Raw genomic sequence first — 13,200 nt, forward strand, 5'->3', positions numbered from 1 at the left:
GAGTATTGCATCCAGCTCTGGGACCCCCAGTATAAGAAAGATGTGGACTCATTTAAAGGGAGCACAAAGATGATCAGAGGGCTGGAGCACCTCTCCTATGAAGACAGGCTGAGAACTGGGGCTGTTCAGACTGGTAAAGAGCAGGCTTCAGGGAGATCTTGTAGCATTTTTCCAGTACCTAAAGAGCCTCTGAAAGCTGAAGAGCAACTTTTTACAAGGGCATGGAGTGAAAAGACAAGAGAAATTACTTTTAAAGTAAAGTAATCCTACTTTTAAAGAGGGCAGATTTAGATACCAGGAAGAAATTCTTTATTGTGAGGGTGGTGATGCCTTGGCACAGGTTGCCTGGTGAAGCTGTGGATGCCCCATCCCTGGAAATGTTCAAGGCCAGCTTGGATGGGGCTCTGAGCAACCTCGTCTAGTGGAAGGTGTCCCTGTCCACGGCAGGTGGATTAGAACTAGATGATCTTTAAGGTCTCTTGCAAAGGAAATCATTCTATGTTTCTACAAAATGCTAACCATGTTTTCCTCACAGAACTTCTATTTTTCATTTTAAGATCATTATTTTTAAAAACAGATATGCACACAGAAATATACCTTATATAGGTTTCATATTTCATGTGGTAACCTAAACCACAGTAAATCTTTATTTCTCTCAGTAAAGATTTATTGGGAAATTTTGGCCCATATGTTAATGGAATACATAAAATTTGTAAGGGCCATTGACATAAACAAGAAGAATAAAATCTTACTGGTTAACACATGAAGCATCCATCTGGAAGAAACTGGAATCCATAAAGAGGTCAAAGGCTTCCTTTTTCCATGCTCTCCTTGTATACTGATATCCACTAAGACTGCTTAATAACTGGACACAAGCTCGATAGCTGGATGCATTGTGAGCACTAAACAAATAAAAAGTCATAAACCAATTTTGGACTGTTGCTCTATAGAAAGTTTGTCAGACATCTCATCATTATTATGCCTGTTTCAACTTAAGTGCCACCATCCAAATTTCTACTGGCTGTAGACATCTACATCAGTTCAATAAACCAAAGGTACCTGTGATTACGGAGGTAGGGCACAACATAGTGCATAATATTTACAAGCAAAGGAATAACTCTCTCTTTTTCATCACTGTAGAAAACCATGTCAAGGAGATGAGCCAAAACCTATAAAACGAGAGGAAGATATGTTATAATACATTCTTAAATTGCATCTTACCTACCATTCAACATTTTTTTGGTGTAATGATCTTTACTGAACATTCAAGTTTATGATAGAAGTGATCCCATTTCAGGTACCATGCAAAATCCAGAGTATAACGATTCCATCATTTTTATAATGCCTTAAGGTAAAAGCACAGAAGCACAAGCTCCTGATGAAAGCATTCTAGAGAATAAACTACAGACAAAGAAAAAAATCAAAGACTGACTGCAATTATCAGCAGTAAATAAGATGTACCACAAAAATAAACACACAAAGTTTAAAATCAAAGAAGTTTGCTATACTGTACATCTGAAAGGTCATGCTTTACACCTCATCTATCTCAAAGGGTTAGTAACAAAGTTTTTTATACTTTTACGTGACAAAACCCAGAATCTATTCACATCAGTTTCCCATTAAATCTCCTTTTCCAAGATTCTACTTCAAAGCTTTTCACAATAAAGAAGCTTATTACTGGACACTATTAATTATCTCCAAGGAAACATTTACCTCAGAAAGTAAGGTCAATGCATGGACACTATAAACAGATGGAGTTATATTTGAAGTTTCCATTGCTGGAGACAGCATATCTAAATGTAGATAATAAAAAAAAATGTCCCAAGTTAGTCTTCTCAAGCCAGTATTTACCTTACAGCATATTTTAAAAACATATATTTTGAAGATTCACAAGCTTTGCCAGACACACTAGTGCTGGAACAGTACTGAAGAATTTTACATACATTCAAATATAGCAAAGCTATTCTCTTAATTAATTTTAGCCTGAAAATTAATGTTTTGTTTTAAATAAAGAAGAAAACTAACCTACCTTCAACATCTGATTCTAAGTTGTTTCCATCAACCATAATCTTGGGGGAAGGCTTAACCTCTAAGTTTCGTCTTAGCCAAGTGGTCTGTTCCAAGGAAGAACCAGCAATTGCCCCAATGGCATCCACTATCTTGTGTGTTACATCCTGGTAGAAAACAAAACCCAAGCATTTTAAGAACTTTGTGCAGAAGGGCTGTATTCATAGCCCTAACATGCAGAAAATCCATATAACCACATATAGAATTGCTTTCAAATCATTTCTATATAATCAATGATTAAGAACTTCACAGAAAATGAGAGCTTTTTCAACAAATTATAAATATAAGGAGAAGATATTAAAAAGTAGTTTTGTACTACAGAGCAGATATCAAAAAATTCTAGTGCATTCAAGCATCTAATTACAACCCCACTGCCATGGACGTGGACACCTTACACTAAACCCGGTTGTTCAGAACCTCATCCACGTGGCCTTAAACAATTCTAGTGACAAGGCATCCATCCGCAGCTTCTGTGGGTAACCAGTGCCCTCACCACCTTCATAGTACAGATTTTTTTCTTAATATCTAATCTAAATATACTCTCATTTTGAAGCCATTCCCCCTTGTCCTGTCACTGCATGGTCTTGTAAACAGTCCCTCTCCATCTTGTGGCTTCCTCCAGGTACTGGAAGCCTTCCCTTTTCCAAGCAGAACAAACAAAATTCTTTCAGCCTTTTCTCTTAAGAGAGGTGCTCCATTGCTCTAATCAACTTGGTGGCCCTCCTGTGGACTTCCTCCAAGAGGTCAATATCCTTCCTGTGCTGAGAAGTCAATGATCTTTAAGGCCCTTTCCAACCCAGGCCATTCTATCATTCTATGGTTTTTTGTTCAAAATTTTCAAAAGACACATACAACAAATTTCTTACCTGTAGATCTCTTTGATCTTTCTTATTCTCCAGACTTGGGTTCTTCATGATGAACTCATTAAGAACACTGAAAAAAATATAGAAGTTAAATATGGATTTTCTTAATACATTATTCAGCAGATTTCAGCATTAGGACAAATCTGAAGACATTTATCTGCACAATATTTATTCACTAAACCCTCAAGGATTGCTACTTACCAGTATTCCAGGAAACATCTTCTCAAGTTCCTTAATTTAATTTTCATCATAAGAGTTTTACATGTTTTACATGATTATATACAAAAGTATCTTTAGAGACAGTTTACTAGGGAAGATAAGATATTGAAGAAAATTGTCCTTGAAGCATTGTACAGAAAATCATATTCAAAATTATATTTCTAAAAGTCCACAAACTGTTTCCATCCTGAGAATTCAGCCCACTCTGTGGGCTTCAAATACCTGAGGAACTGTAATTGTCATTTTTTATGAAAAATCAGAAACTTACATTTGTTACTCAAAGAGCCTGAATCACTGAAATAATCATTAAGGTAAGGTTGTGGCTTATATCATAATATAATATAAAAGTTAATCTATTCCTCAGAGAAGAAACTAATTTGATAAGACCCACAGAAGTCAAGCAATAACTCTACCAGTCAAAAGTAAGAGACAGATTTAAAAACACTAACACTTCAGAATAATTTTACACACCTACATTTGAGGATATTTGAAAATGGCAAATATCAGGAGCACTTACCCAAGTATGAGAAACTGTCCTGGGGCTGGAAGACCAACCTGTATGGAATCTTTTAACAAAAGTAGCAGTGCTGCCCAGCTGTCTACTAAGCTGGTCACTGGAATCCTACGGGAGAAGGAGCAGTAATGTCAATGATGAGAACATCATCTCCCTCAGGTATTCCCCCAGTTTCTTTTTACCTTAACTCTCTTATCAGATATTGGTAATCAATACCCTTATAGGTTCTTTTAATACTAAGTTGCTACATCAAGTTATTAAGAAACAGATGAAGGCAGAAGAAGAGCATTCTCAAAAGATTATGCTTTTCATTACAAAGCTGAAGTGACACAAATGAGTTACAGCACAATTAAGATCAGCTTTCTTTGGGTAAGGGTCAGATTACCTGCAGGATTTTTAGGTAGGAGAAGAAAGGTGATGCAATACTATGGAACTCACAAAATAAACCATCTTTTTTTAACAAACCTACAGTTCAAACCCATTCTTTTTTCACTATTTACATTACACAGCCTATTCATCATCCTATGAGAAAAAGATGTAAAATATACAAATTGATCATGTGCTTCCTGATGACAGAAATAAAATTTAGCTTCTTTTCTTACCTTTGAGTATAAGCATAGAAAAACTGCAACATGCAGACTTCCAATGAAAGATGTTTCTAGAAAAAGATATGAAACCTGTATCATCAGAAAGAAGTGTCTTTTTTATTTTCCCCTCACCAGGGTAAAACTGACAATGCTATAATGTCACTGCAATGTCTAAACATATAACTTAACAGAATATTAAAAACATCCTTCCAGAAATCCCTCTGTAAAATTATGGTTCTCTTCATTTATCTCTTAGATACAGTGAAAATTTTCACATTGTGCTGCTCAGCTTTTGTCAATGTCATATCATGAGTATTCTAAGCTTCTTCAAGAGGACATCATATAAATCAATAGGATCTCTACAGTTTCCATACCTTGTCCTTTGCTATGGCTGGAGGCTGCTTTAGAACTTCTTTCACAGTCTGAATGACAGTCTCTGTCCTCATAACACTGATAGAGCGAACCAGCTCGACCAGCAAAAGTTGTTCTTCACCTGCTGTGGGAATAACCTAAAAAAATTGGATGTATGACACAGATTATCACCACAGACAATGGCTATACCAAAACTAAGGCAGCTGTCCTCATGGGATTGAAATTTTATCAACTAACAGTTCATCTAGAGACCTGGTATCACCTACCCTTCCCCTGAAGAATTCAGGAAGATGATCCCATTCTAAAGTGGTACCTCCCTGACAGTACAGTTGCCAATGAGAAATACAAATATTGTCCATACTTCATTGTATTTTTTTCACTGGAATGTATGAATTTTTTATTCTTAACACCAAATTTCTTAGAAGTATTACCACTATTTGAAGTGACCACTATAATATAAACATACCTTTGTCCTTGAAGTATTTTTGTTTTGCCTCCTTTCATTCCATACAAATGCAATAGCAGCCATGAAGTGAACACCATGATTCATTGAAATTGGACCCAAAAGTTCTAGAATCTGTTGCCTCAAATTCTGCAAAATGAAAGCAGAGCGTATAAGTACCTCAGCATTATGTCCAAAACATTTTCTCTGCAGAAAGCAAAAAGGTGACACGTTGCACACAACTGACACATTTTAGCTTAAAAGCATATTCAATTCTCATTTATAAAAGCCTGGTTTTTGTGATGATTTAGTAGATGAGGACAAAAGTATAAAAATTCAATTTAGATTTAATGGAAGGGAATTGAAATTATTTTTACAAAGGTCTTAATGAACAAGTTAAATGATGTTATCCCTGATGTTCTGACCTTAGTTGACCCAAGATTAATAGTGGTAATGGATGCAGCAGCAGCAGTAGTTTTCTCTGAAGAATCTGCAAGGTGCAGGATGCTCCACAGTAAAGTCACAGAAGACATGATCATATGCAAAATAGAGAGGATCCCGTTGCGTGCTTCAACCAGATGCTTCTGATCTACATTAACCAAAAGCTAGTGGGAGAGGAGAGAAATATTAAATACCTACATAAACAGCATATTTAAAATAGAGTAATTGAGACTTACCTAACATGGGAGCTTTCAACCTTAACTCTTTTTCAGAAGTTTTTCATTAATTCTTACAATATGTACAGATGTGAGACTTTGAAAATAATAGAGAAAGTTCTGTTTGAGTTGTCCAATATCAAATGCACTCTGAGCATGTGAGGTCTCGTGTCTAAAGTAATCAATTTTGTATCTTCTGCCTATACCTTTGCAAAACAATTATTTCAGAATTTTAAGTCTAGCTAATACTCTAGGCAAAACTATTTACATACACAAAACCCACTTCTCAGTCACTTTTAAATGGATGGAAAGCAAAGGGGTGGAAGAATGGCAAAAAAAGTACAAAAGCAAGATTACTGAGAAAACAGGGCAAAAGCTTCTTATGGAATCTGGACCAATTCTTAACAATTCTTGTCCACAAATTCAAACTGAGACACTATGCTCAGAATATCAGATCTAAAAATACTGCTTGACTAAAAAGAAAAATTGTGAATATACAGAAGGAGCAGAAGGATAATGTTTAGACACATCACAAGATGAACACAACAAAGACAGCTCTAAAGTGGAATTTTAAAGGTCTTAAAGTAAGGAATTCATACTTTAATTATTTCAGGGCACCAAAAAACCAATCAACCAAAAGAAGCAAACAAATATAAGGGTATTCTCTTTAAAGTATCATCCATAGAAATTTGTTTTTCTGTTTGAAATGTTTGTATTCTATAAATCCCCCATATTTAGAGCTAAGAGAATATGTTATTTTTGTCACTCAGCTCTTCATAGCTGCTAATATAATCAGTGCTTGATTTGACATGTACTGCATAGGAATCTCTCAAACACCCAGATAAGTTTACCTGGTGATACTGCGTAGATGGATCCAAGAGGCAGTAATGAATTATTGTTGTGATCCCTTCTAATAAAGTGAGAACCATATCTGGGGGAGTGACTGATGCCATCCAGAGAGGCCTAAAAGAAGAGTAATTTTTTAAAAATTAGTTCATCTGATAGCAAAGTAATTCAACACAATCAAATGTAGTTAAGAAGATTATACCTCTACATACACTTACCTATTATCAGATAATCCCGTTTCATATTTATACTGCTGAATTAAATTATCCAAGTTCCTGCAGAGCTGAAGAGTCACTGAAACAACGACCCTTTGAAGAACTTTTCCCATGTAAGGCAATGTAGAAGTGATAAGGCCAATCCACTGGGGATGCATTTTACAGGCACAGTGCTGGTGCAAAGCTCGTATCACTGCACACAGAAACATGCCTTGGCAGGTTATTGGCTGGGAATGTAAATACTGCAGAGACGTCATCGGCTGCTGAGGACCAATGTGCTCCAGGTCTGTTATGACAAAGTCAAACACAGTTTCATTTTCCTCAGGCACAGTCATTACTCTGTGTTCCAGCACAATCAGCCGCTGAAGTACTTTCAAAAGTTGTGACTGCAGAGTACTACCATTGTCAAATTCATCCTCAGAAAAATTTATAAGGCTGTCTTCAGAGAAGCCTTCTTCTACAGCCACTATGTTTTTTCCAGCTGTCTTTTCACTGTGCCATTTCTGGGCACTGAAGATAGAAGAAAGCAGACAATGCAGGATCACTTTCTGAACCTTGCACTTGGACAACATGTCTGAAATAAAACTAGGAAAGCCCTTGGCAGAGCTTTCTATCACTTTTGCCAACTCAGAAAAGAGGAGTGTCAGAATTTCTATACTCATCATTTGCATGTTGCGGTTTCCTATGAGGTCTTGTGAGGTTACTTTAACATGAGTTGGATAATGGCTCCGCATGTAGTATAAACACAAGGAGATAAGAATCTCTATGTACATAGAGCTCCGAAAGTTATGGTTAGAATCAACTGGGATGTGACTATAGAAATCCTTGCCCATAACAGATATTCGATGCCTGGCTAGAAGATTTTGGAGCAATGAAAGCTGAGGAGTGTATGCATTGTTGACACTGGTAGTGGAAATGGCACTTACAAAAGCTGAAGGATTTGTTTTCAGAATTGCCTTAATTGCAGAAAAAGCATACAATGTCCTTGAAGAATCATACAACTGGAGATAAAGCAGCACATGTTGATACAGTGGATGGATATTGAAGTTAGGAGATTTTCGCATTCCTGGGGATCCAACATCACTTTCTATTTCTGAAATTTCTCCTTCTCCACAACTGTACCAATTTTCTAAATCAAGACCATCACTGAAAAAGACATTTGTTTGCTTAAGTTTTTCTGTTTGTGCTTTCTTCTTCTCTTCATCTTTCTTTTTAGCTATTTTTACCTTAGGTTTTGCACCTGGCTGCTTACCAGCCTCTTTAACAATGGTTTCTTTTTCTGACATTTTTTCTGGTTGCTTTCCTTTAAAGCTGAACTGAATACTACTGTGACTACATTTTCTAGACTTTGATTCAGTGGAAGAAAGAGTAAGATCAGAGAAGGATTGCTGGCTTTCTGCAATACAAGGTGAAGAGTTATTTCTTGACATTTCATCTCCTAAGCTCTCAAGTCCAGTCTCAGTTGAGGCTGATAGTAACTGTGAACTGTCATTACTAAGTAAACTACTCTGGCTACTTTGAATATTTTGATCATCACTTTTTGTAGCCTCTACAGAGTTATCCAAAGAGCTGAATTTACATGAAGCATCCTCAGAGTGCAGACTGTCTTTAACTGGTTCAACTTCTTCTCCGAGACCACTTAAAACTTTGCATATAAGATCTGTAACCACTTGTTGCACAATTTCATCAGGTGAGTCTTCTTTCAGAGTCTGAGAGCTATCTTGAGCACTCAGGCTTTCTGTTTCCACTTCATAACTGATGTTGTCTCCAGTAGATGACTGAGAACAGCCAGAGTCAGAACTCTGCAGTATTTCAGCCTGATGATCAGGAAGGTCAAAATCAGACACAACCATTGGTATGGTCTCACTGCTGGTACTTAACAGAGAAAGCCTGTCACTCAGAGGGTTGACAGTCAGGCTGAAGTTCTCCATTTCATCCACACCAAGTTGTTTCTCATTGACTTCTTTAGGTATAATAAGTTGTCCTGGGCTTACAGTCATGTGAGCGAATGCTTGAAAAAGAATGCAAAAATTGTATACATATAAGATTCTGTTCTTCAGAATAAGAATTCAGAATTAAAATTTAGAATTTAAACTACTATTGAGACTTCAAGCAAATGACACGTTCACAAAAACAAAGCAAAATTGCTTTAGCAGTACACCTTAGCAGAACAATGTAAATCCCCATGCAGCATTATGCAGTCTTATCTGCTTTTGTTTTCACAAAAAACCGAAGCAGTAAATTCTAAACTAAAATTACACAATACATGCAAACACCTTCAAAACTTATTGCTATGTAGACAGACCCACATTGTTCATAAAAATGTTTAATTTCTTGGTTAAGCTTCAAGCAATATTCTTATGTTCTATCAAGGCTCAGTAAGACATAAAAAAATTCTCTGCATTAAAATACTTGCATATCATTTTAATGCAAAAACAATAAAACTTTAAACAGTACTTGGGACAAACAAACTTGAATTAGGAAAAAAACACACAAACACAAATATAAACCGTAGCTATTCCGACACCTTTTTCAGTTATCCTCAAAAATTTCTACTATGTTTTTAATATTGCATGTAAACAGCAAGCAAAGAAATTAGGGAACTTTCTACAGTCTTCTTGTATACATACCATCAGCACAGCTGAACTTCTGCATGAACTGCTTTTCATTTTCTTCTTCATGGTGACTGGGAGATTTAGTCCAGTAACATTCAGCCTGTACTCGCTGAACAGAAACCCGCTGAGTTTTTGGATGCAGAAGCAGTAGGAGCAAAGGTTCAAGAACCCTTGCAATATCATGTCTTTGAAGCACTTGATTTAACCAGGCTTGTCCCACTGACCAAGTAGAACCATCCAAGCTATTGAGGCTGTCGAGCATGATAAACAATGATCTAGAATGGAAAGAAGAAACTATCTAGTGGCTATTATACACTACTCACAGAGTAATCCCATTTTAATCTATGACAACTTTAATGTCAGTACATACTCCTGTGTCTTCTTCATACGAAACAGTATTTTCCTTGGAAACAAGACTTTGAACCTGATCTTTATATTTTAGTCTAGTCTAATGAAGGAGTGGGCAGGAAGAGCTACTAATGAAGTCAATTATAAAAGTTGCTCTAATAGTAGCAAGATTAAGTATTTGTACAGCTTATTAAATAAGCCTTGGTTGCCTTTTAAGTGGTATACCATTAAAAATTATACAACTTTAAAACCCAATTCACAAGGATATATGGAAAAGAAAACATTCAAAGATCATGTCTTCAAGAACAGAAAGGAGATATATACTTGATAATACAGCAGTTCCTACCATTGTTATTTTCTTCTTTTAACTGTTTTAGCCTTGAGAATCTTTTTCAGACTTATGGAAAAACAATATATATAGAACTCTGAATTTTACCTACTATTTTACGTTCTCCAGTAGTACATGTTCATAAGCTTTTAGCTGCACACAGAATTTATCACCATTTATGCAATGAGTGACAGCATAAGAACAAAGAAATAACCTTTTTACTCTACTCCTCACAGCTAAGTATGCAATACAAAATCTAAATAAAAACTTTTCTGCAACATTTGTGCTAAGTGAGGAAGACAAGAGTAGTTCAGCATCCAGATCTTCAGTCTTTTCTAAGAAGATAGTCCAATACCAGAACACAAAACAGAAATCCTCTTCTCCTTGCCATAAATGACCTCTTATACAAAATACGGATTAAACAAAAGAACTCATATTTTAGCACTTGCTTGCAATTTGGTTTTTACATTTTTTTAGTTTTACTATTACTTTCTACTTCATATAATTCAATTCTGGGTTGATTTCTCTCTCCTGCTTCTGTTTTTATGAAAACACGGCAAGAACTCAGATACTAAGCTCAATATACACCACGGTGGTTTTTACCAGAGTGATGGTCAATGAATATTGTGACCATTCCTTCCCCACTCCTTATAGCTTCCAGGAAAAATTTTATAGCTTACATAATCATCACTGTGAAAACAATTTTGTCTAACACAAATACTTGTCCACAAATTAATTTCTTGTCCTTCCTCCTTCCTCTCACAGCTACACTATAGTTGTTCGATTTTTAAATGCCCTATGCTGCCAGTATAATACCATTAAAGATTTTGAAGTAAAATTATTTCAACTGAATCAGACTTGCAATCACCAACCTGTCAAAGGTGCGGCCAAAGGAAGATGATTTGTTAATATGAAGATCTCGAGTGAGATGCCATAGCACTGCAAACTTGGCATGAGCTTCCATTCTTACTTTCTGTGGACCAAATCATAAGTTATATCTGTCAGAATGTAACAACTTCTGATAAGAACTGGAAAAAGAAAGTCACACAGCGCTCTAAATGATATAATGAAATTAACTTCTTTAATTAGGCATTTAAGTACTATTTTTTAATCTTAAAAGAAGTAGTAGCCAACAATAGGTATCTGTGAGAAATTCAGTACCATGAAATGATTCCCTCCTATCTTATCTTGCCTTAAAGTTTAGCCTGCCTCCTTCTAGTCAACTTATTTTCATTCCTTTATTGCCATACTACAAAGAAACAATAATTTTCTAGCTAGACATGTAGATGGAGTTCTTCACTAACATGTAAAACTTAGCTCTGGAACAAATTGGACAAATAGGACATGCTTACTGCCCAAAGGATTTGTAATGACTGGCAATAATATGCAGAATAGCAAGGAATCATAGAATATCCTGAGTTGGGAGGGACACATAAGGATCACTGGATTCCAGCTCAGGATATTTAATGGTAAAAATGGTGTAAAGTAACAATTGTTCTGTATCTCTCTTTACTGAGGCTGATCCAGGCAGCAAGGCTGCAAACAGCAATAAATGTCATCATATGATTTGAACATATGTATAAAAACAGCTTCACCCAAAAGACAAGGAAGCTAGTAAGCATTTGTAGGAGTGAACAAAGCACAGCAATCAGGACAATTACACCAAATAAATCATCAAAATTACTTCAAGCACTATAAGGGCTTAAATTAAATTACTAGATGATAAGCAAAGACAAGAAGAAAAATATTTTCACTTATTTGTTCTTAGAAGATACGGTTTTATAGGAAATGAATAGTAGGTATATTTACCTTTAACCAAAGTGAGACAAAACTAAAAACGGTTAAAACCACTGAAAATCTAACAGACTTACTTTACAACTTAAGAAGCTTTGCAACAGCTTCTTATTTATCCAATATCTGCCACAATAATGAAAATTTTAAGTAAAAGCTATGAAAATTCTGTAAAAGCCAAACTGTTCATGTTAAACAAACTACAAATAAAACAGACAACCTCTCCATGCCAAAAACAAAACCCAAAGGAGACAGCAGCATTCTAGAAAGTAAAGCAAACATCACTTGTATTTACGAAAAAAATGCTTCTCACAGAAAAATAATCCACAACGCTGCTGCAAAATGTATGCAGTTACACAAAATAATTCACTGACAGTTATTGAATAGAGTGAAAATACCAGTTCCCAAACACATTGATATGACTCCATGTAAGTCCTTCCAATCCATGCTGTGAAGATGTAAGAAATTACTGTTTTCTCAGAAAGGTAGGCAGAAATGAACATGTTCTACATCCACAGTCACAGCAGTTTACAGACCAACCTAAGTGACACTAAAAATCCTCACCAATTTTAGCAATATGGCAAACTATGAACTGCACTGATTGACAGACTAGCTCACATTACTCTCGTTGACCTGGTAACTCTGGTAGAATGGCAAAAAGGTAAGCGCTCCTGAAGACACACAACCATGAGCTGCTAGAGTGTGTAAGCAAGTAATTCCCTACATTCATACTGTTGGGGCTGTGAAAATCTCATATACCTAAAATTTAAGGCATTACAAAGGCCTCAACTCGAATGTCAAATTGACAGCCTCTATGTGAAATAAATTTCTAGGTGAGGAAAAAAAATGACAAGAACTCCTACTAACAACAACAAACACTAAGCACATGCGTAAGTATTGGGAAGCATCACATGACTTTGATAAGAGATAAAGTCTCCTGCATAAGTCTGTTGAACCCTCCTTTGACTAGCATGAAACTACAGGCTCATTACAGACCTAAAATAACATTTGAAACAATGTAAGGCAATGCTTTTTTCAATATTGAAGTTATTTGTACCCTCCTCTGAGGGACCAAGTCCTTTTTCTAAATATATTTCTGTATATTCTTTACTCATCTTTAAGTAAATACATGAACAACTTGCCTTGTCTCTGTGAGTCAGCTGCTGACTAATAACATCTTCACAAATGCTGGAAGATGGGACGAGGTTGTGCAGCTGGTAGAAGAGCTCCACACTCTTCTGATGATGCTGAGGAGTTCCATCACCCAGCTGGTCCCAAAGAGTTAAAGCTATATGCTTTGTACATGAAAAGAAAAGTTGCAATAGACAAGTGAATGA

At 36.0% G+C, this 13,200-nt stretch overlaps 1 protein-coding gene across 10 annotated transcripts in view; it reads right to left on the reverse strand.

Annotated features, from left to right (window-relative positions):
* DOP1A (DOP1 leucine zipper like protein A) overlaps positions 1 to 13,200 on the reverse strand; it is a 59,810-nt gene that overhangs the window by 10,842 nt on the left and 35,768 nt on the right. For all 10 annotated transcript variants that reach the window (XM_014263489.2, XM_088053867.1, XM_088053865.1 and 7 more), the window contains 15 exons: positions 13,006 to 13,158; positions 10,945 to 11,045; positions 9,412 to 9,671; positions 6,785 to 8,792; positions 6,572 to 6,683; positions 5,490 to 5,669; positions 5,089 to 5,214; positions 4,625 to 4,759; positions 4,266 to 4,321; positions 3,667 to 3,771; positions 2,934 to 3,000; positions 2,030 to 2,174; positions 1,714 to 1,793; positions 1,060 to 1,169; positions 753 to 902 (listed from right to left, as the gene is read on the reverse strand). In XM_014263489.2, the coding sequence (XP_014118964.1) occupies positions 753 to 902; positions 1,060 to 1,169; positions 1,714 to 1,793; positions 2,030 to 2,174; positions 2,934 to 3,000; positions 3,667 to 3,771; positions 4,266 to 4,321; positions 4,625 to 4,759; positions 5,089 to 5,214; positions 5,490 to 5,669; positions 6,572 to 6,683; positions 6,785 to 8,792; positions 9,412 to 9,671; positions 10,945 to 11,045; positions 13,006 to 13,158 (3,788 nt within the window). The remainder of the gene's footprint in view (positions 1 to 752; positions 903 to 1,059; positions 1,170 to 1,713; positions 1,794 to 2,029; positions 2,175 to 2,933; positions 3,001 to 3,666; positions 3,772 to 4,265; positions 4,322 to 4,624; positions 4,760 to 5,088; positions 5,215 to 5,489; positions 5,670 to 6,571; positions 6,684 to 6,784; positions 8,793 to 9,411; positions 9,672 to 10,944; positions 11,046 to 13,005; positions 13,159 to 13,200) is intronic.

This window comes from Pseudopodoces humilis, chromosome 3, assembly GCF_049639895.1.
Source record: "Pseudopodoces humilis isolate 2021_Gansu_Grassland_sample_001 chromosome 3, ASM4963989v1, whole genome shotgun sequence".
NCBI classification, from domain to species: domain Eukaryota; kingdom Metazoa; phylum Chordata; class Aves; order Passeriformes; family Paridae; genus Pseudopodoces; species Pseudopodoces humilis.